The sequence below is a fragment of the Serinus canaria genome, chromosome 14, assembly GCF_022539315.1.
Source record: "Serinus canaria isolate serCan28SL12 chromosome 14, serCan2020, whole genome shotgun sequence".
NCBI lineage: Eukaryota > Metazoa > Chordata > Aves > Passeriformes > Fringillidae > Serinus > Serinus canaria.
In genome coordinates, this window is record NC_066328.1 from 1,686,039 (window position 1) to 1,710,805 (window position 24,767).

The 24,767-nt window shown below is 52.1% G+C and overlaps 1 protein-coding gene across 4 annotated transcripts; it reads right to left on the reverse strand.

Annotated features, from left to right (window-relative positions):
* Nucleotides 1-50: 50 nt before the first annotated feature.
* CFAP70 (cilia and flagella associated protein 70) lies at nt 51-24,718 on the reverse strand. Of its 4 annotated transcripts, none has more exons than XM_030229615.2 (27): nt 24,615-24,718; nt 23,664-23,778; nt 21,335-21,521; nt 20,941-21,036; nt 20,514-20,593; nt 19,313-19,486; nt 18,738-18,920; nt 18,247-18,338; nt 17,120-17,213; nt 15,970-16,104; nt 13,968-14,096; nt 12,831-12,922; nt 11,091-11,151; nt 9,757-9,948; nt 9,074-9,205; nt 8,136-8,261; nt 7,486-7,619; nt 7,272-7,387; nt 6,961-7,116; nt 5,991-6,086; nt 5,232-5,308; nt 4,354-4,506; nt 2,896-3,057; nt 2,642-2,731; nt 1,170-1,271; nt 339-386; nt 51-170 (listed from the first exon to the last, which is right to left on the reverse strand). In XM_030229615.2, the coding sequence occupies exons 2-27, from the start codon at nt 23,712-23,714 to the stop codon at nt 90-92; spliced, it is 3,039 nt and encodes a 1,012-aa protein (XP_030085475.2). In that variant the 5' UTR covers nt 23,715-23,778; nt 24,615-24,718; the 3' UTR covers nt 51-89. The 4 variants fall into 4 exon arrangements, with proteins under 4 accessions (XP_030085475.2, XP_050836142.1, XP_050836143.1 ...); XM_050980185.1 differs by lacking the exon at nt 24,615-24,718 and adding an exon at nt 24,331-24,521; XM_050980186.1 differs by lacking the exons at nt 339-386; nt 24,615-24,718 and adding an exon at nt 24,331-24,521.
* Nucleotides 24,719-24,767: the final 49 nt, after the last annotated feature.

The following is a 24,767-nucleotide window of genomic DNA, read 5'->3' on the forward strand; positions in this document are numbered from 1 at the left end:
CGCCCCCTTCCCCTCCCCGCGGTCGCGACGCGATCGCGACAGAGCCGGGCACGAGCGCTCGGGGCGAGGGGACTTTATGTGCCCGGGACTCAGAGGGAAGGGTCGCCGAAGCCGAAGCGGTTCTGGGCGTCGCGGATCTCCTGCAGCAGCGAGTCGTTCTGCAGGCCGAGCTGTGGGAAAGGGGAGCGGGGTCAGGGCCGGGCTGCGCGGGACTGACTGTTCGGTGGCTCGGCTGCGACACCGGCGGGACAGGGACCGTCCCGCGGCACCGCTGCGCTCCCAGCTGGCCAGGGAGCGGGGTGAGCGGTTGGTGCCGCCCGCAGGCCACGGACACGAACCTTGACGGTGTATTTGTAACACTGCTCCGCCTCCAGCTCCCGCCCGCCCTGCAACACAGCACCGGGGAGCGAATGCTGGGGTGCTTCAGGCAGGAAAAGACCCTGAGACCATCAAATCCCCCCATTCGCTCAGCACTGCCAAGGCGACCACTAAAACATGTCCCCAGGTGCTACATCCAAACGGCTTTTAAATCCCCCACTGCCCTGGGCAGCTGTGCCAGTGCCTGACCACCCTTTCCATGAAGAAATTCTCCCAATATCCAATCTGAACCTGTCTTGGCATAACTTGAGGCCGTTTCCCCTTGTCCTGTCCCTGTTCCCTATGATTCCCCCGGCTGTCCCCTCCTGTTAGGAGTTGTGCAGAGCAACAAGCTCCCCCCTGAGCCTCCTTTTCTCCAGGCTGAGCCCCTTTCCCAGCTCCCTCAGCCCCTCCTGGTGTTCCAGCCCCTTCCCCAGCTCTGTTCCCTTCTCTAGACACGCTCCAGCCCCTCAATGTCTGTCTTGTCATGAGGGAACCCAATAGGATCCCAGGATTTAGGGTGCCTCAGCAGTGGCCAGCACCCCAGAAAAGACATGGGATCTCTGTGGAATGACATTTGTAAGAAGCTCAGCAGGGAGGACATGCCCTGGGGCAGTCGGTGCCCTAGGGTGCTGCTTTTGCCATCCAAGCACTTACTTTGCCCCTGAGCTTTCCCTAAGAACAGCCCCAAACTTTTTATCACAGAGCTCTACACCAGCTCTTCAGGTTCATGAGCAGATGCCACCCCCAGGAGCCCAATAAACCCCCCATGAACCCCCACTCCATCAGGCTGGCACGGGCTGGGCACTCACCTGCAGGCAGATGAGGGCAAGATATCCCCACACTTCAGCGTTGGTGTTATTTAGGGCATTGGCTTCAGAGAGAGCATCTTCTGCTTCCAGCATCTCTCCCAGCTTGAGGGAGAGAAGGAGAGGCATGGAGAAATGACAGAGAATAGGCAGAAAGGGCTTCCCAACTGAACAGGCATTGCTCTAACAGCAGAAGTGCAACAGAAGCTCCTAGGAGGGCTTCCCTGAGAGAAATGTGGGGGAAAGGATTTAGGGCACAGACAAGGAGTTACTCTCAGTGCCAGAGCACCCAGCTCTCCAGTCTGGAGCAGGAGTTTCCCACTGTTGACCCCTGTGGGATCACACTATTTCTAAATTAGCCTCCAGCTGTAAGGAACGCAGCACAAACCCCTTCACCTCCAGGAACTCAGTGATCCCGCTCCATGAGGAAACATGGCTGTGTTTCTGCTCCCTATTCCTGCTGTGCAGCCGCTCTGGGCATGCAGGGGTAGGTGGGGCCCAGGCCACCACTCACCTCCACAACGCAATTCCACAGCCTCCCAGGAGGTAACTTGGCCAAGGGGGAAAAGAGGTTTAAATTCCTTCCTTGATTGCTTCCGCAGCCAAACTCCCTTGGAGGAACCGGGCAAGGTGTCCCTTGGGGAGACACTGCACTGCTGGTGGCTGGGTGTGCTAGGCAGCCTTCAGAAATGCTGGATTCCCTTGGACAGCGAAAGCACCGAGATTCCTCCCTGCTGACGTCCCACTCAGTGATGCCTTGGTGACATGCAGGTCATGGAACTCAGAGCAGAGCCCAGCTTGTTTGCCATGACACCCTGGGGAAGGAGGTGCTGGCAGGAGCTGGGATGAGGGGAAAGGATGGCTGTTCCCTGTCACTGTGATATTTTATGAAAATCCTTTCACTAGGATTTTTCTCCTGAGAAGCTGAGAAGCCTCAGAAAGGAAATGTAAACAATAACTGTCTGGTGGCTGTGGAATGTGGTCTGGAGATGGTTTACCAACAGGTGCATCTTTGATTGGTCTCATGTGGATTGTTTTTGCTAAATGACCAACCCCACTTCAGCTGTGTCAGACTCTCTGGTCTGTCATAAGATTTTATTATTCATTCCTTGCTAGCCTTCTGATGAAATCCTTTCTTCTATTCTTTTACTATAGCTTTAGTATATAATTTTCTTTTAATAATATATATCATAAAATATTAAATCAGCCTTCTGAAACATGGAGTCAAGATTCTCATCTCTTCCCTTGTCCTGGGGACCCTCAAACACCACCACAGTTCCCAGAGCAGGGGCTGAAGGTGACACCACCCGGGCACCACGCTGGGGCTGTCACAGCACACAGGACACAATGGCATTTGGGAGCACTGGCTCACAGGCAGCCAAGAGTTGCTTTAAACAAGGGGATCCTGCAAAAGCCAGGCCTGTGTCCTGTGCCACCAAGTGAAGTCCAGAGGACACAAAGGCAGCTGCACTCACCCTGTAGCAAGCGATGCCCACGCCCAGCCAGGTGAGACAGGAGGCAGAGTTGTCACAGGCGAGCAGGTAGATGTGCTTGGCCCGGCCGTACTGCCAGGAGAGAGACAGACACATCCTCTGCATCACTTCACAGACAGGGCTTTGCCAAACAGCCTCTTGTGCCATGGGGCTCAGACAGCCAGTGGCCCCACTGCTGCTGCAGAAGTGATTTGTTTTGTGGTAACTTGCCCCCCACATCCCTGCTGGCTACTCACCTCTTTCTCATCCAGGTAGATGGAGCCCAGGCGCAGGTACACAAAGTGCATATCAGCAGCATCCTCCTCAAAGCTGATGACTCGCTCATAGCAATCCTTTGCTTTGTCAAAGTCCTTCTTCAGGTAGCACAGGTGCCCTTTCTGAGCCCAGACATTTGGATTCTGTGCACCAAAAACCAGGAGTCAGACACGGATGGGAGAAACACCTGAGGAGGGGCTGGGACACTGCAGGCAGCAGAAAGGAGGAGCTGAGCAGTGTTTCATTGTATTATTACAACTCCCTGGGCAGTGCTCCAGGCTGGGGACAGTGTGGCTGGAAGCTGCCTGGTGGCAAAGGAAGGACCTGGGGGTGCTGGTTGGCAGCAGCTGAACCTGAGTTAGGTGTGCCCAGGTGGGCAAGCAGGCCAATGGCCCCTGGCCTGTGTCAGCCATGGCATGGCTGGCAGGAGCAGGGCAGTGCTTGTGGCCCTGTGCTGGGCACTGGGGAGGCCACAGCCTCAGTGCTGTGTCCAGTCCTGGGCCCCTCATGACAGGAAAGCCCTGGAGGGGCTGGAGCAGGTGCAGGAAAGGGAACAGAGTTGGGGAAGGGGCTGGAACACCATGAGCAGCTGAGGGAGCTGGAAAAGGGGCTCAGCCTGGAGAAAAGGAGGCTCGGGGGGACCTTGTGGCTCTGCATAACTCCTGACAGGAGGGGACAGCCGGGGGGGTCAGGCTCTGCTCCCTGGGAACAGGGACAGGACAAGAGGAAACAGCCTCAAGTTATGCCAAGATAGGTTCACATTGGATATTGGGAGAATTTCCTCATGGAAAGGGTGGTCAGGCACTGGCACAGCTGCCCAGGGCAGTGGGGGATTTACCATCCCTGGAGGGATTTAAAAGCTGTGTGGAAGTGGCACCTGGGGACATTGTTTAACTGTGAACATGGTGGTGCTGATGAATGGTGGATTTGATGATCTTAGACGGCTTTTCCAACCTAAACAATTCCATGATTCTGTGATATCAGGGCAAGGTTTATGGACAGAGTTAAGGTCAGTGGGCTGCCTGCAGGACACCAGCAATGGGATTCCCCTCCAGCTCCCTGCCCAGTGTCCTGCCTGCACACAGCATTCCCAGGTATCATCTTTCCCCTGCTTTCCTTTCACTCTGCCTCTCCAAAGAGAGCTCAATAGCAACCTTGTTTGTCATGAAACAGAACCTGACTCCCCCACCCAGGGACAGAGGATCAGGATATACCTATTGAGAGAGAAAAGAAAGGCAGATGTAGAGAGGGAGAGGCAGAGACAGGCTCTGAGATGCTGCCTGCCCGTGCAGGGAGTGGCAGGAGGCTGTGACAACAGGATAACAAAGAAAGCAGTGCTGCAGCCACAGCTTGGTGTGACTGCCCTCCCACTGAATGCTCTGGACTGGCAGTGGAATGGTAAAGTGGGAAGGAAGCAGGGGCTCAGGGCTCTCACACACCAAGGGGTCGATGCGCACGGCCTCCAGCAGACACTCCTCCCATCTGGGCAAGTCCTCCCGCAGCTGGTAGGTCCAGCCCAGAGCCAGGTAGTAGGCACAGGTGGGGCCTCCCTGAAGGCTCAGCAGCTCGTGGGCCAGTGCCTTGTGAACAAACTGGGGAGGAACAGCACAGAGGGTGGTTAGGAGAGCAGGGACACCATGGACAGCCCAGCAGGACAGGGCAGGAGAGCTGACTGACACCTCTCTGACTTCCACAAACAGAAAACACAAAGGAAATTTCTTTTTCCCATCTTTTGAATGTTGGTCTAGTGGAAGGTATCCCTGATCTAGCGGAAAATGTCTCTGCCCAGAGCAGGGGTTTGAAATGAGATGAACTTCAAGGTCCCTTCCATACCAAACCATTCTAGGATTCCATTCAGTTGCTTTAAGCAACTCTTTGTGCCATGTCAAGTTTAGGCAGGCAGCACAATGTGACAACCAGAAATGTCCCAGAGATGACTTGGTAGGACAGGCACATTCCACAGCTGATACAAAAATCCCTCCAGCATACACAAGTGTCTGAATCACAGGAGTTCAGGCATCTTGGAAGCATCACAAGAATGGATCCCATCTCTGAATGCACAGGGAAGAGCACCATGCACCATTTCTGAGCTGTTCCTCTGCAGCAGTCAGTACTGGGCTGTGTGTCCACAGCCAGCACTGTGGGCTCCATTCTCTGCCTGGCCACACTTTTGCATCTCTGGGCAGTGGTGGCTTTGCTCCCTCTTGTGCTCAGCCTCTGGAGTAGCCATGTCTCATTCCCTGAGGCCCAGAAAGGGGCTGGCTGGACATTTTGGGAATAAACCAGCCTCCCTCCCCACTCCTCCTGCTAAACTGACCCGGACAGCATTGAATTGCATCAGGAATTCCACTGTCTTCATGAAGATTGTGCAGGGAGGTGGCTGAGGTTCTGGAGCTGCAAGAAAATGTGTCTCTGTCAGTCCCAAAGTGGGGGGTTTATTTCTGGAGCCAAAGCAGGTCCTGGCATCCCAATGGGGACAGAAAAATCCCTGCAACATGGAGCAAAACCCAGGAGGTGGCAGGGAAGGCTGAAGCAGAGATTAACTCAGCATTTCTTTATGAAGGGCTTAAGTTTTGTAGGAGATCTGAAGAGAAATTACACTCTTCACCCACTAATTTTCCAGTCCAAACCTAGAGGAAAAAAGGTGGAAATTTATGAATGATGTGTGTCAGAGATAACTACAGTGAGGCTCCTGTCTCCTCAAAGCAAACAGGGGGCCCTGAGGCACCCAACACTGCCATTTCCACCACCACAAGGGCTGTGGAGGAGACAGATCCCACACCACACACCCAGAGGAGATCCCGAGGGACACTTTAAGAGCTGTCACCTCAGGAGGAAGAAGAGGAAGGTGCAGGGTGCAGTGATGTGAGAGAGAGAGCTGCATTCACCTGCTGGCTGTCCATCCTGAGATGTGCTGCTCTGAAAATCAGAGTGAACCTGCTTTGCCTGCAGATCCCCTGGCTCAGGAGAGACAACAGGCCCTGGCAGCACGGGGGCCATGGCTCACTGCTCCCACATTACTCCCCACCATTCCCACAGGACCATCTCTCAGCTCTCCACATCCCCATTCCCAAACCTTCTGGGGCTTCCTGCACTGCTGTAGCCTCTTCCTTGGGTGTCACACCTTCCACGAGCTCTGGTGGATTGTCAGCTGAGCCATCTGGAATCTTCTCTGGAATAAAACCCCCAACAACCATTAGGTGGAAAGCCATAAATTTAAAAAAAAAAAAAAAAAAAAGAAGAGAGAAAATATAAAAGATCTATCAGGTTCTCAAAGCTGGGAAGAAATTTTTTTGCAGAAGGCAATACCTGGGGCTGAGGTTTTAGCACAAGATTACCATGTGAAGCCAGAAACAGGTATAAATGAGGCAGGATGAGAGGAAACAGCCTCAAGTTGGGAGGTCTATGTTCAATGATAGCAAAAAGTTTATTCACAGAAAGAGTGGTCAGGCATTGGATCAGGCTGCCCATGGCAGTGGTGGAGTCCCCATCCCTGGAAGTGCTCAAAGGCCATGTGGCTGTCACAGCTGGGGATATGGGCTAGTGATGAACACAGCAGTGCTGGGTTAACAGTTGGACTCGTTCTTGGAGGTCCTTTCCAGCCTTAGTCATGCCATGATTCTATGAATATCCCTTTCCTCATAATCAGAAGGGACAAAACCCCGCATGTGTCACGAGCCTGCCTGCCTGAGGCACTGTGCATGAGTGGTGATAATGTTAAAAATAAAGCCAGTCAGCATTTCCTGCAGCCTGGCCAAATATTTGGGACTCAGGACAGACAGCCTCAGCTTAGGCTGGACTCAGAGGGGTTCCAAAGGAAGCCTTGGCCTCAGGGTCACTGCCAAGCAGCTGGTTTGCCCTTTGGATTGCTGTGTTGGGAACTCACAGTGACAGCTTCCATGGAATTCTGTTCTAGCTCACAGTCCACATCTTCTACCTTTACCCTTTATACTTCTCCTCTTCAAAACTCTCTTCCTTCCACTGTTCACCACACAGATTCACCCCTCCTTGCTGGTGTCAGGGCACCTCCTGGGTTTATCTGTTACCTGGCTCTGTGCTGGGAGAACTGGGCTTTTTCCCTTCTCCCTCAGCAGCCTCAAGGATTCTCCTCTCCTCCTCAAGCTTGGCTCGCAGGAGCTTCTTAGCCTCACGGAAGCTCCTTTCTGCCTGAATGTAATTATTCTGCAGCTCATAAAACAAACCTGTGGGAGAGACAGAACAGCATCAGCAGCCACCCCAAGGAAGTAAAATGCTTCCCTTAGCCCTCAGCTTGGAGCAGGGAGAAGAGGACTGGGGGCAGGAACAATGCTTGGCTCTACAGGAATACCTTGAGCACCAGACTGGCTTGGTTTTGTACCTGCGAGGGTCCAGGCTATGATGCTGGATGGCTCCAAGCAGCAGGCATCCTCAAAGAAAATTTCTGCCTCTTCATAGGTTTGCAGCTTGACACACACAATCCCACAGAGCAGCAAGCTGGGGCAGGGGCAGAGCAGTCAGCCTTGCAGCCCCAGCAGTGGTGTGGGGGATACACTCCACACCCTCCCCACCCACCCACCAGCAGCACTCAGCACCTTTGGGTGTGCTGGGGGTCCAGACAAACGGCCTGCTGGAAGCATTCCTGGGCTTTGGTGGCATCCTCATACAGGAGGCAGAAGGCTCCATAGTCCAGCCAGGCCTGGATGCTGTGCTGGTCCCGAGCTATTCTCTGCACAACAGAGATCATCACTGCAGGCAGGCTCAGCACATGCCATGGACTGGGCAGGCAATTCTGGAATGACCAAAGCTTCCCTAGCCACCCCAGCCCAGCTGAGCAGGAATCAAGACCTTGTCTGTCACATGCAAGGGTGTCCCCTAATGGGATCATGTTGGAAGCCCACTTCCTCTAAGCCTTCTCCACCTAACACGTGTCCTCCAGCTCCAGCTGACACCTCCTAGGGCCCAGTGTCCCCAAAACTGACCCAGTACATCCCATTTCCCCTGGCCTCGAGGCTGGAGTCCTCAGTGACCTGGCCAGGGACAATCTCACATCCTGCAGAGAGCAGCATTTCCCTGGGAAATCCCTCCCAAATCCTATTTCAGCCCGAGTATCCTGGTGACACTCAGTTCCTTCCTCCCTCCACCACAGTGGGGGCTGGCTGAGCTGTGAGCAGAGGCCCCACTGTGCTGGTGGGCTGTGCCAGCCCACACAGGTGATGGCAGGAGAGATCTGGGGCTCCATCACCTGATTGTAGAAGAGAGAGGCCAGTTTGAGGTCCTTGTTGGCTTCAGCTTCACGAGCAAAGAGCAAGAGCTGCTTCCTGGTCGAGTTGGGTGGAGGGGCAGGAGAAACATCTTCCCCAGACAGGAGCTGGTAGGGAAGGAGAAAGTGTTAGCCCTGGGGAACGGAAGAGTGCTTTGTGTGATCCCAGCATGGCAGCAGGTCGCACACCAGCACTGCACACAGTACAGACCAGTATGGCTGGGGCTGGCACTGGCAAGGGCAAGCTGCTCTGTGCTGGGACACATTCCCACCATTCCCAGGTACCTCTGCCACACAGGCACAGGGCAATATCAATTTTTACAAGGACATGGAAGGGCAGGACAAGGGGAAAAGACTTCCCACTGCCAGAGGGTAGGGTTAGATATTGGAAAGGAATTCTTCCCTGTGAGGGTGGGCAGGCGCTGGCACAGGTTGCCCACAGAAGCTGTGGCTGCCCCTGGATCCCTGGAAGTGTCCAGGGCCAGGCTGGATGGGGTTTGGAGCAACCCGAGATAGCGGAAGATGTCCCTGCCCATGGCAGGGGGTGAATGAGGTGAGCTTTAATGTCCCTTCCAACCCAAACTTGTCTGTGATCTTATGATTATTCACAGCATTCCCTAGATCAAAGTGATGTCAAACTTCAGTGGGACCACCCACTGGTGACCTCAGCTCCTGCTCTGCCCAGCCACCCTCCCCATGTGCTACAGCAACTTCACCAGTACCATCTCACACCTATCCCAAGATTTTGAGCAGTGGGATACAAAGAGACTGAATCCCTGCCTCAAGTGTGGCTCATGATCTACAAGTGACAACTCCAGCAGATGAAAGCATGAGCCTTCTTCTGCCTTGAAGGCAAAAGTCCTTCCCCTGCCCTGGACCCAGAGTGAAGCCATGGCCCGAGTGACCCCAGCTTCCCCCACCTTGTTCAGGGCCATGTGCATGTGGTCCACGAGGTACACATAGAGCTCACTGAGGAATGCCTGGAGTTGCTCCTTGGTCTCAAATGCTGTGGTCTTCAGGTATTTCTCCCTCACAATCTTCACCACAGAATACTGTGGAGACAAGGGACATTGCACAAGGCAGGTTCCCTCCCGTGCCCCTCACCTGCTCTGTAATCACACACAGACAGGGCCTGAAGCTCCAACTTAGCTCTGAGAAATAAATCCAGCCCACCACTGATAAAAGCAAAAAAAAGCAAGCAAGGGGAATTTCCTTTCCCACCTCCCTGACAGCCTTTAGGGACAGCATGTGGATGGCTCATCTCCTCAGGAAGAATGTGGAACCTCCTTTCCCTTCCAGGGCAGACTGGGAATGTGAGAGCAGCCAGCTTTGCCCTTCTCAGGTTATGAGCATGGTGCAAATGGATGGGAGTAGCTCCCATTGATAGGAAGGGTTCTCTTGCTATGGGACCAAAGCAGCTTGGTGCCTGCTCCATTAGAGAGGAGTCCTGTCTCTCAGTGCTCACTGCAACAGCTCCAGGTGGCAGGAAGGGATTCTAGAGCACCACATCATCCTGAGTTACCACCACAGAGCAGCAGTTCCTCACTGAGAAATTGTCTGGACAAAACAAGCAGGAAAGCAAAAAGCACAAAGGAGCCTTCACCTTAAGCTGTTCCTTAAAAGCAAAATATTTCCCAGAGGTATTGAGCTCATAGTTGAGCTGACGTTTTTGTTCCTCCATGGTTTCGTGGTCCATCACTCCCTGGTCAAGCAGCTGCTTCCCAAAAAGCTCATGGTACTCCTCCAGGATGGCAACAGCAACACTGGTGACACGTTTGTGATAATTTTCCACCACCTAGGAAAGAAATAAATTTCACAAGCCACTTATGCAATCAACCTTGATATGTATTTGATTTGCCACAGCCCAAGCCTCCCATTAACTCCACCTGACTCAAGTCTCAATTAGTCTGTCACACATCCTTTCCTGTCCACGCCTGAGGGCTGAGAAAATATCTGCAGGTAAACATAAAAGAGCTCCTCCCTGCTAGGATTTTCCATCACAACCCAGTATTCCAGTCACTGCTATCTCTCCTATAGCAATATAATTGGCAGTAAGTAAAATATATCTCATTTACTGGGAGCCTTGAAACCCATGGCCAGCCCTCTTCAGCAGAACCTGTAATCTCCATAATCTTGGTCCTCAAAACTTCTTGGTGACATGAGAAAGGTCAGGGCTGACTCTGTTCGGGTTTGTCTGAGTCTGATGAAGCACAGGGGCTGGTCTGACAAGGAACTGTTGGGACTGCCCAGGATATAAATGTAAGGTGCTGGCAGCCTCTTTTCCCAGCATCCCATTTCCTTCCAAACATTCTCCCATGGCTGCCTTCCCTCCCTTTGCTCCATCTCTTCATGGCTTCCCTTTGAATGGGATGTGAACACGAGTGATGGATGGGTTCCCAAGGCACACTGCTGTGGAGATAACCCATACAGAAGTTTCCTTTTCTGTGTATTTCATACAAGATGTTGACTGGAAGGGATTCACAAGGATCAAGTCCAGCTCCTGGCTCTGCACAGACACCCCAACAATCCCACCCTGGGCATCCCTGAGAGTGTTGTCCAAACACTCCTGGAGCTCTGGCAGCCTTGGGGCCGTGCCCATTCCTAAAATCCATTAAAAACTCCCCTGACACAGCTCCAGCTGTTCCCTTGAGTCCTGTCACTGCTCACAGACAGCAGAGATTGAAGCTCCCCCTAGTGAGGAAGCTGCAGGCCCCAATGAGCTCCACCCTCAGTCTCTCTTCTCCTGGCTGAACATTCCAAGTGACCTCACACTCCTCATATTTCCCTATTCCCTTCTAGAATCTTCACCACCTTTGTGGCCCTGCAACCCTGATCTCTTCAAACCTCATCCCCATGTTGCTGTGGGCTGAGAATGAAGGCCATGAGGGCAGGGTGGGGTGGCAGAATGGTGGCAAGGCCACAGGCTCTCACACCTACCTTCTTGGCTCCTTCCGTCCGCGGGGCCAGCGCAGGACGGGGAGGAATCAGCTCCTTGACCCTGTCAGTGAGAGCAGAGGGGACATCAGCAGAGCCACTGCCAGGGATGTTGGTTTGTGCAGTGTGAGGGCTCCACCCTTCCATCGTGTCCATGAGACACCTCACAGGCACCTGGGAGGAAGCCTGAAGTCTCAGACCAAGAGTGAACAGGTGCCTACAACTGATGGTTGTGGCTTGTCATGACAGGGTTAACATTTACTGCCAACCCAAACTGCTCTCCTGGAGCAGCAGAGCTGGATCTTGGAGCTCCTGGTTCTGCAGAACAGGTTTAAGGAAGGAACCAGCCTGAGGAAAGCTCTGTAGAATTGGGTCACTAAACAGCCCAGACCACCTGATCCATCAGTTCCAACACTGCCCAGTTTGGCTGTGGCACCCTTGGCCACACATCGACCCCCAGACACCAACCTCAGACCCCCAGACACCACCAGCCCTGCCTGGGCCTCTGTGGAGTTACAATGACCTTCCATTAGGATTAGCATGTTTTTAACTAAGATTTTATTAAGGTGAGGGTGGCTGAGCACTGGGGCAGGATTCTCTGTGGAGTCTCCTTCCTTGGATATATTCAAAAAGCATCTGGACACAGAGTAATGTGCTCTGGGGAGCCCCATTTAACAGGAACAGTGGTCTAAGTGACCTTCACGGGTCACTTGCAAACAGAATCATTTTGGGATTCTGGAATTAAAATCCCTGGTGCCCAACCAGCCTTAATTAATTTAATTTTTTTTTCACTGTTTCCTGCTTGCTGGACTCCAGAACACCCTCAGTCCTCAGAACATGATCCATCCCACCAAGCCAAGGTGCCACAGGCCTTGTTCAGGGGCACACAAGCAAGGAGAAGTGACACTGAATCCACACACACCGCAGAAGAGTAGAAATCTATAAAATAGGCCAGGAAAAGAGGGGTTCTAAGGGGGTGAACCCCTCTGTTCTAAGAGGGGTTCACCCTCCTCAGTCTGTTCCTCCTGGAAGACAGCAGGGAGCACTGACGACAACACATATATCTTCAATGAATGGATGACATTCCTGTTTGAGAGATATAAACCTGCATCTCTTATGCCTTATCATCTGCTGCATTTTCTTTTTTTTTTTTTTTTTTTTATTTTATTCCATAAATTAGGTGTTTTATGCCTTTCTAACCCATAACACAGCAGGGCTGCCACTGGACAGGAACTGAAGTCTCAAAGCAACAGAGATGAAAGAGCAGCTCTGCAGCAGAACAACATGAAAACTAACATAAAAGCTGAGGAATGGGTAAAACATTGTGAGAAAAGTTCTGGAAAGCTAAAAATGAGAGAATGCTCTGATGAAGCAACAGCAGCACTACCCAGGGCAGTCAATGCTGGTGGCCAGGACTGACCAAGCCACTGAACATCACATGCAAGAGGCAAGCACATGAGGATTAGAGGGAAACAAAGCCCAGACAGGAACACAGACATTGCTGTGCTGCTCTGGTGTCTCTTGTTTTGAGAGGAATGGCAGGGAGATGCCAGCTGGGATGAACAAGTGTTTTCCCAACACACCAGATGCCACGTCTAAAGCAGTCTGGCCAAATCCTCCTCCTGATTCCTGTGGGCTTTGTCTCAGGCCCTCTTTATGGAGTATTCCAAGGGGGGTTGCTGTACAAGCCTCTCTCCAGCCTGCAGAGAGGAGCTGTCAGCCCCACAGCCCATCCTTACGCACCGCTGGACCAGCTCCTCCCGCAGCCGCTTTGGGACCAAGGGCCTGTCCAGCTTTATCTCCATCACCAGGAACGTTCCTGCCTCGCTGTATTGCTGTGGAGAGAAACATTGCTCCCTGTGTCGTGCTGTCTGCAGCCAGTGCTGGCACAGTGAAATACTGAGCATACAGCCACAGATCTCCCAACTGCAGAGATCCAGCTTGTTTTATAACCCGCCCTCGGAATGAGTTACAGCAGCAAAATCCAGCTCAAGAAACCAGGCTAGGGAAAAGGAGAGAGCCCAGATAATCAATCTGCCTGCAGAATGAATGTGCATTCCAGAGGAAAAAGCTAAAATATGAAGGGATAATTTAAATAAATGCCTGACAATTTACAGAGACCTTCTAGCCCAGTGTGCCAGCCTGGTCTCCAGGTGGACGTCACTGGAAGAACTCTGGGACAACATCTACGTAAAACATCCCTTGTCCAACTCACTCTTGAGGATTTAATTGTGTGAAAGGTGTGAGACACCAGCACAGTGATGCTCTACAGTCTCTCCTTCTCTTTGGAGAGACATAATTACCTGTCCTTCAAGGCTGAGATTTGTGACATTTTCAGATTCTCCAGTGCCATCTGACAACTGGATTTTGGATGGGCTGAGTAACTACTGGGCAAAAGAAAAGATGTCTCTTGTTTCAGACTCAATAAATCTCAAATCTTTGCAAGTTCAAGCAGCACATCCTGGGATTTCAGACAAGGGAAAGCTGTAGCTTCCTTACAAGAACCAGCTCCAATGTCTGCTCTCTGTGACCAGTGACAGGACCTTAGAGAATGGCTGGAGCTGTGCCAGGGATGGATTAGGCTGCATGTCAGGGAAAGATTCTTCCCCCACAGGGTGGCTGGGCACTGTCACAATCCCAAGGCTATCAGAGCTCCAGGAGTACTTCGACAACACTGTCAGGCACAGGGTGGGATTGTTGGGGTGTCTGTGCATGGGCAGGAGTTGGACTCATGGTCCTTGTGGATCCCTTCATGTTGAGAAGATTCTATGGGTCTAGGATAATGAGTATTTCTCATCCATCCCTGGTTCCTGTTTGTGCCAACTTCTTGTGACACAGAACCAGAGCAACCACAGTGCCACGTGCCTCCCCAGACCTTACCATTGCATTGGAATCTTCCCTCTGAGTCTTACTGGGAGCAGCTTTGTTGGAAGGAGAGGTCCCCAGCCTTTCCTTGCCCAGACTGAGCTGTGACCTGCGATCCCGGAAAATACTGTACTGAACTCTGGTCTGAAAAATAGAGAGAATCAAGGGACAAAGGAGGCTTCCTCACTCGCTGGCCTTAACCTCTCTCATCACAAAACACACTGTCAGGGTCTTAAATGCCTTAAGAAGTGTTGTAACCTCATTCTCTCCTCCTAGAGTTCAGCTGCTGGTGCTCCAGCCCAGCTCTGATGTCAGAGCTGTGAAGCCTCAGGTCAGACTATGAGACTCAGTGGGGGTCTCTCCATCTTCCCTCAAAGAGCTGTATTTTTACTGAGGACTGGCCCTTGGTCCTTGCCTGAGATACGTGCTGAACATGCTGCAACCCAGACCTGTGATCCTGAATTCCTGGTAGGATCCTAGACCTGTCTCACAGCTATGGATTTGCCTGGTGATGAAGGCTGCTGGATTAATCTAGCTTCTCTCATCAGGCTTGCTCCACACATTTTTGGGGGTCCCCACCTGCCTGACAGCATCCCCTGGCTCCCAGCTCATTTTCTAGGATGAAGCAGCTTCCCTGACACACATCAGAGAATTGCAAGACTTTGTGTTTCCACAGCGTTTGACCACTCAGACAGGCTGTCCCCTCCCACACATCCTGGTTAAAGGAATTGGGCTAGCAAGAGTTATGGGGTTCCTGGGGAGAGGATGGAGCAGCTGTAGGGAAACTCCTTAGACCAAGAGGCAACCCAAAGCACCTGGGGAGCAAGAAGGACTTCACTTGTGACAGATTAATGGCACAGGACAAGCAGCACCACACAGCCCAGGGGTCATTATTCATGGCAGGGAAGCAGAGCCCAGCAGACACACTCGTGCCCAGCCCAGCTCTGTAGCAGCTAGTGGGAGCAGGGAGGCAGGAGAAGGGCTGGAATTCACTCCAGCCCCTGCACCTGGACCACAGCCCAACAGGGAACATGGAGGGTAAAACCAGGCTGTACATCTGCCGTCCTGAAACAAGCTCAGGTCTGTTCCAGGAGGGAGAGACTGTGGGAAAATGGAGATGTAACTGTCACTCTTAGTAACAGAGAGGGAAAAACGAAAAGACAAATAAACCTCGGTGAGCTAGAGCTGAAAGAGCTCCAGTGACAGCTTTTTTGGTGGTTGCCGGGGGTAACGCAATCCTTTTAAAGCCACTGTTTGCTCTTCCCAGCAACACTGTTCCCTTGCCCATGTTCCAGCCTGGGGAGAGTGGATCATGCTGGCATAGGAGGGAGTGGAGTGAGATTCAAAGCCTCTCTCAGCTCCAAGACCTGCTCACCCCCCGCCCCCTAGAAATTCCCTGCCTTGGAAAAACCTGCACCTAAAAGCTTGTGTCATTAATTTTCTCCATCACCAAAAGGGCACTCAAGGTTCAGATCCAGCTCCAACTAGCACACTGTCAATCCTGTCTGCTCCCAAACATCCCCTGTCCACCCTTCCTGCTCCCAAACATCCCCTGTCCACTGTCCCTGCTCCCAAACACCCCCTGTCCACCCTCCCTGCTCCCAAACACCCCCTGTCCACCCTTCCTGCTCCCAAACACCCCCTGTCCACCCTTCCTGCTCCCAAACACCCACTGTTCACTCTGCCTGCTCCCAAACATCCCCTGTCCACTGTCCCTGCTCCCAAACACCCTCTGTCCACCCTTCCTGCTCCCAAACACCCCCTGTCCACCCTTCCTGCTCCCAAACACCCACTGTCCACCCTTCCTGCTCCCAAACACCCTCTGTCCACCCTTCCTGCTCCCAAACACCCACTGTCCACCCTTCCTGCTCCCAAACACCCCCTGTCCACCCTTCCTGCTCCCAAACACCCACTGTTCACTCTGCCTGCTCCCAAACACCCTCTGTCCACTGTCCCAGCTCCCAAGGCCTCAGTGCAAACCCAGCTGCAGAGCTGGAGCAGAGCCTGCTGCTCTCACCTTCTCAAACACCTCGCTGTCCTCGTAGTTAAAGACACGGAAGGCCCCTCGGATCTGCTTCACCCCAGGGCACAGCAAATGCATCATGTTGACATATGCCACACCATGGAAGGCAATCTGCTTGTCCTCATCTTTCTGGAAACACAGAGCAAGGGACTGAGATCCTGAACAGATCTTGTTCCCTTAAGGGAACAAGGTCACCAATCTCATTAAGAGAAGGCCACGCAGCAAACTGATGCACCTGATGAGCCCATGGTTCTGTCACTGGCATGCAGCCGAGACAACCTGGATGAATACACTGGAGTCATTCCATATGTAGAATATTAATTTTATCCCAATCCCCATGGGGCAGCTTTTCTCTCTAATTCCTGCACTCTGCTGCTCCTCAGCGTGCTCTTGTTGAGATACAGCTGGAAAATTATCAGCTGTGTGTGGTTAGAAATCCAGGTGACCCTACCAGAGTTGTGCATCTCAGGTTGGACAGACACCAAGTGGCTTAGGAGGCGTGGGAGGCCTGGCTAGAAGGATCACCATCAGAGCTGTTAAATCCTGGCATTGTGAGTGCTGAAAAGGATTTACACCAATTTATATGGCTCTGCCCTGGGATAGATTAGGAGCTCTCACACAATCGTCTGCCAGGAGCAGAACCATTCTCTAAGGGGCTGTTTCTCTGTTAAACCACCCTGGTTTAGATGCAAAAGCATAACTTACCTGCAGCCTGAGAAAGGATGCAAGAACTTCCTCAAGCTGTTTCAAAACCCCACTGACCACAGATCAGCTCAGTGAATTACTTTTAATTCTCTTCAGAGCCAGGCTGGACAAGCCTCTGAGCCACCTGGTCTAGTGGAAAGTGTCCCTGCCTGTGGTAGGGGGTTGGAAGGAGATGGAGTCCAGGGTCCCTTCCAACCCAAACTATTCTGTGATTTTAAAAGTCACCCTGTCCTCTTTCCAGTGAGCTACCACAGACCATCAGTGAGAGCTTTAAGAAAAAATATGACTCTGTAATTATTTAGCAGCCCTATAAAGCTGATTTTTCACAAAGCCTCCTGCTCTCTGACTCACCTTGGCAGCTTCAAGGCCAATTTTGGTATCACAAGAGGAAAACACCTGAAAATGCAATGCTACTCCACAAGCCAGACCCTACTTTTACCTTGTCAGATTTGCTGCCTTTCCCCTTTCCACCTGAGGACATCCTGCAGAGCTCCACGGGCCAGTGGCGGCACTCGGCAATGCGTGTCTGCAGGCTGGGCACAAAGGATGCAGGATGCACTGAGGAGATGCAGAAACCCAGCTGGAGAGCCCCCTCCTCTGTGCCCCAGCAGCTCCCCTTGGGTTTGCTTCACCCTGTTCCCTCAGCAAACAGCCTCATGCCATGGGAACACTGTGATTTGGGGCAGACGGGGTACATTTTGTGCTCTACCCACTGCTGTGTGCATTTATGGCACAGCCAACTTTAAAACAACAGTGAGAGCAACACATTGGGCTTTCTCTCTCCCCCAGTTACTTCAGAAACAAGTAAGAAGGAATGTAACTTTGGTATAAAACCTGAATTGTACAGAGCAAGTGGTTCCTGAGCTTGCATTCAATGTGGCTGGTGACTCTGACACCAGCAGGCAGGTGGATGATGTGTAGGGAAAAGAATTTAAAAAAATCAAATGAGATAGAAGTGAGTATTTCCACAAGGAGTAATTTGGCTGTGAAATGCACAGCTATGATGCAGCTGAGGCCAGAAAATAGCAGGATTCAAAGATAAATGGAACACTCATCCTGATCTTGAGCGTATCTGGAGCTGCTAAAGGCAACACTTATCCAATAAAAAAGCAAATGAAGAGTGCCCACATGGAGTGAAAGGTTTGAACGTATTTAGGATTCAGTAAAAACTTAATTAGCAGCTCAGAGGAGAGCTGTGGATGCAACTCTAGTCCAGGTCTGCTCACCATAACTGCTGCCCCTTCCTTCAAGCTATGCAGGGACCAGCCCCCAGCCCCAGCTGCTGGCAGCAGGAAAGAGCATTTGTGGCCTGGAGATAGCAGCTCCAGACAATTCATCTTTTCCCAGCACAGCAGAACAAAGCTGCTGCCAGCAGTTCAAGGCACTTCAAGAGCCGTGCCCTTGCTCAGGTGAATGCTTGTGGCCAAGAGACAGTCACAGCAGCCATGGCAGGTGAGGCAGAGCCGCAGTTTGACCCCTAAGTGGTCCAAGAGCACCTGCATGTTGCAGCTCCTTGCCTCAGGTCATTCTGAGCATGTTCTGGGCTGGCTTGCTCAGGTCCCTTACACGGCCACGGCATCAGCGTCCAGGAAACAGCGTGTTTCCATGTCCCACACGACCCTCCTCGCACTCTCGGCCTGGCTCCTGAATTCCTTGTCCTGTGAGAAACAGCGTGCAGTCAAAGGCAGGACAGCAAACTCCACAGCCTGCATCATCCTCAAAAGTGTCCCCAGGAGAGAATGTGAGTCAGAGGTGTCCAAGTGCCCAAAGGCAGGCCAGCCCTGAAGAGAGGCTGACAGCCTTTCCTGCAGATACCATCAGCGTTAAGTGCCTGGCTCACAGGAGATAACCCAGCTCCCAGCCCAGCAGCTCAGTGTGGGTGTATTCTGGGACCAGACCTGCCACATTCTCCCTTGGGATGTCTCCAGCAGTGAGTCAGCATGTCCCAGGAAAACCACCTCTGTGCTGGACACTGCACAGCGACCACCCACCTCCCTCTCGTACCAAGTCTCTCCATCCCTCCTGGTTCTATTGCAAACTTGCCAGTCCTTCCTCACCTCACTTTTGTTGAGCTCTCCATCCTCATCCTCATAGGGCCCACCAACAATGAAGGAGTCAGGTATGTTCAGAGCATCAGAGGCCAGGATGGGGCCAAGGGGCCAGTTTTTGGGCCGGGGAAATGGTTCCTTTTCACCATCAGCCTTCAGGATGCCATTCTTGAAGAGCAATGGCAATTCTTTCTAGAGAGACAGAAGAAACAAAGGATTTGCATTTCTAATAGGAGCAGGAGCAAGAGCCAGCTGCTCCAAGCTGGGATAAAAAAGCAAAGCAACAGTACAGGGTGCCTGGCTTGGAAAATGCACTCCACTGCACGCATACAAAGAATGGAATAAAAATAAAGAGCCACGTGGAAAAAACCCTGCCAGTTTGAATCCAAATCTTTCCAAACAGACCTTTGTTTGTGTTAACGAAACACATCACGCCACAGAGACTCTGAGACCTCCCAACAAAGGCTGCTGGTGCACAAGCACAGAAGCTGTGCACCCCACGTGCCTCGACACTTGTTCCATGGGGTGGGAGAACAACCCAAACCCAGCCAAACCCCCTGCCACTGGGCCTGGGCCATTCTCACCTCACCAGCTGCTGGCATTTGCAAGCAAGCCATGTAGTTTTGCTGGGCGTCAGCGGTAAAGGCTTCAGGGACAGAATAAGCTGCCTCCAGCGTGATGCTCAGGAGGTTCCCACTTGAGAACTGGGTGGCAGAGAGCAGGAGCTCTTTGGCGCTCACTGTCACTTCAAGGCCAGCCTGTGAGACAAAGATAAAATCGAGCCAGCAAACAATTATAGCTTGCCTGCTCTTAGAGAGAAGCAAGCAGAAACCCAAGGCCAGAACATATAATGTTATCTTGTGCCTCATCTTGGATGTAAAAGAAAACAGCTTAGCACAGGAAAGGAATCAGGACCAATTTGGCTCAGTTGTGGTATTTGTTTAAATCACAGCCTGGCTGAGGTATGGCACATGCCCCAAGGGTCTCACAAAATGAGCTGTGGAGAAAGAGGCAGGGTCTCATGAAAGGAGCCACAGAGAAAGAACATCAAGGGTGGAAAATGATGCTTTTCCCCTGGTGATTCAGAGAGCCACAGCTTTGCCTCTGCCCTATCTCCATGCTCTGTGTGCAGCCTTTAATTACCTGTCCCATCCCTGGATGTATGGTGTATGAGGGAAAACCAGCTGGTCAGCATTTATTACCTGTCCTCCCTAATGAGTGCCCCCCCACCTTGCTCACTGTGAACTCCTCTTAAACACAGAGCTGTTAATGGGATATCCACCCCTCCAGTTTGCTCCCGGTGCTCACTGCAGGCAGGCTCAGCAGCAAAATTGGACACATTTTCCCAGCCTCATACTTCATTCCCTATTTTAGTGACTGGGTACTTTGCAACCTGCTGAATGAATAAGGACCTTGCAGGAAAGGCAGTCAGAGTTTGTACAATAATGGACTCAGACATTTCATCTGCAGAAAGGAAGGCTAATAAAGCTGGGCAGGTGACCCCGCCACTGCCTTTTGGGGGGTTTTCAGCACTGTGCTTTCCATCTTTGTTATTTTTTGCAGAGCAATTGGGTAGCTGCACACATTAACACTTCCCAGCACGACCTCACCTATCAGAGGGAAGCAGGGACAGACGTCAGAGGGAGCGGGAAAGGCCTCCAAGCCTGTAACATATAGGGCTGTACCACATCCGTGATGAGCCAGGCAGCTGAGTCATGTTCTCCCTCCCATTAAAAAGCAGCAGAGAGCTGAATGAGGGAAGGAACAGTTCCAAATTCCACATACCGTGGCCTCAGGGTAAAGCTTTGCTGATGGGGAGGCAGGCACTGCATACAAAGGAGCTAAGACCTTCAGTGAACGCACTCCTGGGAAGAAACAGGAATGAGAACAGCCTGAAGTGAGACCCTCTGCAAAGAATCACAGTCATGGAATGGTCTGGGTTGGAAGGGACCTTAAAGATCACCTTGTTCCAGCCCCCTGCCATGGGCAGGAACACCTTACATGAGGCAAAATCATGGTTCTGAATTTTGATTTCATTCTGAATGAATTCTGAATGCTGAGCTTCTCTCTCCCTCCCGAGTCAGATTTTGCAGAACTATGAAGGTTACTTTGTCCAAAGGAGATAAATTGTAGTTAGGGGTCCATTAGCAGAGATCAGAGAGTGCCAGGGAGCAAGGCGTGGTCATGGAGGCTGTAAAACTCAATACTGTACCTTGCAGCAGAGGTAGAAGGTCCACCACAGCTTGGGCAAGAGGAGCGATTTTATCTGTTTTTTTCTTGTCCTTTGATGTCACTTCTAGCAGTGTCACTAGGGAGATAAAAAGAGAGGAGCTGGCAGAATTCCTTGGACCAGCAGGTCAGGCACCAGGGAGGGTCTGTGAGAGCTCTGGCACAAGCTCCTCTTCACCTCCCAAGGCTGACAAGCACAGGAAAGCCAAATGAGCAAGGGCCAGCCAACATGAAAGGGGATTCTTCCAGCTGGCAGAGATGGACAAGAAGTGCTGAGAGCCTCCCACCACTGCTGCTGAAGTGCTATTCCTGAACCAGTGACTCCTGCAGCGACAGCACCCAGCTCCAAGGTGGGAGATCTGGCACCAGCTACTTACAGAGCAGTGGTTTCTGCACAAGGACGTCCAAGGAGTTGGGCCCATCGGGGCAGTACTCAAAGCTGGTGCTGAAGTCATATTCTGCTGTCCCATCTGTCAGCACATTAGTCTTGGGGGAGTCTCCCAGGACTGCTCCATTGTATTCCACACGCACCAACGTATGCAGCAAGTTGCTTTTGAGAGTTTTCTGTCAAAAAAAAAAAAGAGCTCAGAGAGCAGCTGGCTCTGCAGCAGCATCCCAGGATCAGAGTTCCTCTGGCAGCAGCTCAGGTCAGTGACCAGGATGGGGCTCACTTGTGGGAGTCTGTTCCACCACAGGAATGAGGAGGAAGAGCAGAGTTTGGCCACACTGAGACCTCACCATTCCCTGTCTTTAGGAAGGAAATTTCCTGTTTCACCATGCTGTGATGCCCCAAAGATTATCAGGAGCTGTGGCAAGGGATATAGAGAGGTTCAGGTTTCACCTCAGGAAAGGCACATCTAAAACAAATCCCAAAATACTCCACTGATATTTTTGTACTTCCAGGAAGCTTGAGACCTTTGCTGTCTCCTAAGAAAGCAGCTCTTGAGCTACAGGGATGAGCTCACAGGACACCTGTGGATGTCGTGTAGTGCAAAATGTCCTGAAATGGACAAGAGAAAACAGCCTTGAGTTGTGCCAGGGCAGGTTTAGGTTGGATATTAGGGAAAATTTATTCACTGTAAGGTTGGTCAGGCACTGGCACAGGTTCCTCAGGGAAGTGGGGGAGTTCCCATCCCTACAAGTGTTCAAAAGACACGTGCATGTGGCACTTGGGAACATGCTTTAGTGGTGTCCTGGGCAGTGCTGGGTTAAAGTTGGACTTGATGGTCTCAGAAGCCTTTTCCAACCTACATGATTCCATGATTCTGTGAAATCAGAGGAAGGGCTCCAGCAGTTCTTAGGGAGCTCTGCAATTTGTTGTTACACCACCTTCAAACCACTTGCTTTAGTCAAGAGATGAGGAGATTCAGATTTTACTTTGAATTTCAAATGTCTAAACAGAGGGGCTTAAACAGGGCTGGAGAGGGACAGTGAGGGCACAGGACATGGCAGTGGGGACCCACAGGGCCAGCACTGAGCACCTCCACAGCACAGGAAGCGCTGGGCAGCAGGTACCAAAGGGCTCTCTGCAGCAAAAACACAGTTTAGCTCTCAATCCACAGAGAAGTGGCTGAACACACTGTTCTTACACAAAAAGAGATCTCTTTCACTTGGTTTTAATTTTCAGCCCTTCTCACTGTCTCCTTGAGCATACATCCCATGAATGGCTAAACAGAGGAATCCAATTAACCTTTCCCTGTACCATTAATTATCCAAGACTCCTCTCTCATCCTTCTCTACATTGCCTCTAATTAAGCAGATTCCACACTTATAGCTAGAAGTGGATTCCACATTCTTACAGCCGGGTTTTTTTTCATCCTGTTGCTGTGATTATTGCCCTTTTGTAACCCCCCTCCCTTTTGTACAGCCCTTTCTCACGGTGGAGCAATCAGAACCACAAAGCAACATTCCAGATGCAATCAATCCAGCAGTCTTTCCTTCCCAGCATTGTTTATCCTCCTCTCACCTCATACCTCACCTAAGCTGCTGTTTGCTGAATCCATCAGTGTAAGAGGTACTTCAATACTACAACGTGAAAGCCTCAAGCAGGTGCTTTTGGATTGCTTTTTCTGTCTGCTGCTGGAGCAGAGGCAGGGATTTGCATTTTTTCTGCTTGCAGCAGGAGCTGAGCTTCTCCTCCACATTCCCTCCCAAATGCCAGCTCCTCTGGAAGACTTTAAGGACAGCTGGGTGCATCACATGGAAATCACAGCAGCGGTGGTTTGATTGGCACCAGCTCATAGCCTTGAACTGGATCCACGGCCTTTTTAAAACCAGAGCCACCCTATTGCTTTCAATATGATTGAAACAGCTGGATCTGGGATGAAAATCTGGCTTTACATCCAAGGTGAGGTCCTTTCACAGGTTTTTGTCTCACTGATCACATTTTTGCTGTATTCTGCTTAAAAAACCTGCCATTTCCATACAGTTAGAGGAGGCAGAGAGGTACATTTCACCCAGTATCTCTGGCCTGCTGCTAGGGAGGTGTGTTCCCCAATTTACGTGCCTCACACAGATTTTTCCTCTGTGTGAACTCCTCAGCAGGGAGGAGGAAGCCACAGTGTGGCATTGCTGAAGCTCTGATACTCCCACCACTCCTTCCTTTAGCCTTATCACCTCCTGCCTGCTCTCACAGGGGATCCCTGTGCACACAGAATTGCTCTGGCCTTGTTTATTAAATGAGTAGAGATATTTTCAGAACTTTACCAGGTCCTGTGCATTCCCGACCGTGATCTGTACTGGTATTGGCTGTGACATACTGGGAAGAGCTGCAGCAGCAGGCTCCTTCCTACCAGTCAGCCCCGCAGGGACCTCCTCAGCTCTGCAGGAGAAAGAATGAGGAAAGAAACATGAAACTGCTCCATTCCTCTCCCAGATACCTCTGCAGGACACAGCAGTGCGGGCTGCAAGCGCTATTCAGGGCTTGGCTGTCAAAACACCATTGAATGCACAGGGCTTTGGCAGTGACGAATCTCTCACGAGGTGCAGGGGGAGGACTAGGAAAAATGTAATGTGAAAATTATCCATCTCTGTAAGCTTCACCCAGCTGCTGCTCCCAGGAAAGGTTTGTTGTGCCAGGCTGCTCTCAGCTCCCAGTATACCCCTGGCTCTCTTTTACTCCCTTTGTAAATTAATGGTGACCCCATGGGACAAAGGCTGGCAACCATGAGCCGTCCTCTCACAGCTCCCAAGTGCTGTGGGGACCTGGCTCCTTCCGCTCCTCAGGTTTATGAATCACTCAGGATTCCCTCAGTGCTCCCAAGGGACCACACAGCCCCCTCGTCTCACACCCCCAGGGCCTGGCAGCCCCCTCAGGGCAGCATTGATGGGCTCAGGCCTCCTCTCACCCTGGTGTGGTCCAGCAGCCTCACACCGACAGTCCTGGGGGTCTCCAGCAGCTCTCCACCCACAGGCCTGGCGGTTCTCCTGCCCCAGAACGGTCCTGCAGCCCCTCACCGACGGTCCCGGGGGTCTTCTCGACCCGGGGTGCACCTACAGCCCCCGAGGCACGGGCCTAGGCCCTCTGCTGACTCGAGGGCTCCTGCAGCCCCTCTCCCACGGGCCTGGAAGCTCTCCTGCCCCAGATTCGTTCTGCAGCCCCTCACCGACAGCTCTGGAGGCCCTCCCGCCCCGGGGGGGGGTCCTACAGTCCCTCACCGGGAGCCCGCCGGGGCACGGTGCGGCTCCGGGGCTCGAACCTGCGGCTTGCCCGACTCAGCGGAGGGCTCGCGTCCCGTCACCACAGCGACGCGGCGGCTCCCGCAGGCCCCCGAAACCTCGCGGGACCCCGGCCCAGCCCCGCGTGTTGGG

Coding starts and splice junctions, on each gene's coding strand:
- CFAP70 (XM_030229615.2), bottom strand. CDS start 23,714: ATGTCACAGCCAATACCAGTACAGATCACGGTCGGGAATGCACAGGAC. Junction 18,339..18,737: donor GAGAGCTCAACAAAAGTGAG/GTGAGGAAGGAC, acceptor TGTTTCTCACAG/GACAAGGAATTCAGGAGCCA. Junction 171..338: donor GTTACAAATACACCGTCAAG/GTTCGTGTCCGT, acceptor CCTTTCCCACAG/CTCGGCCTGCAGAACGACTC.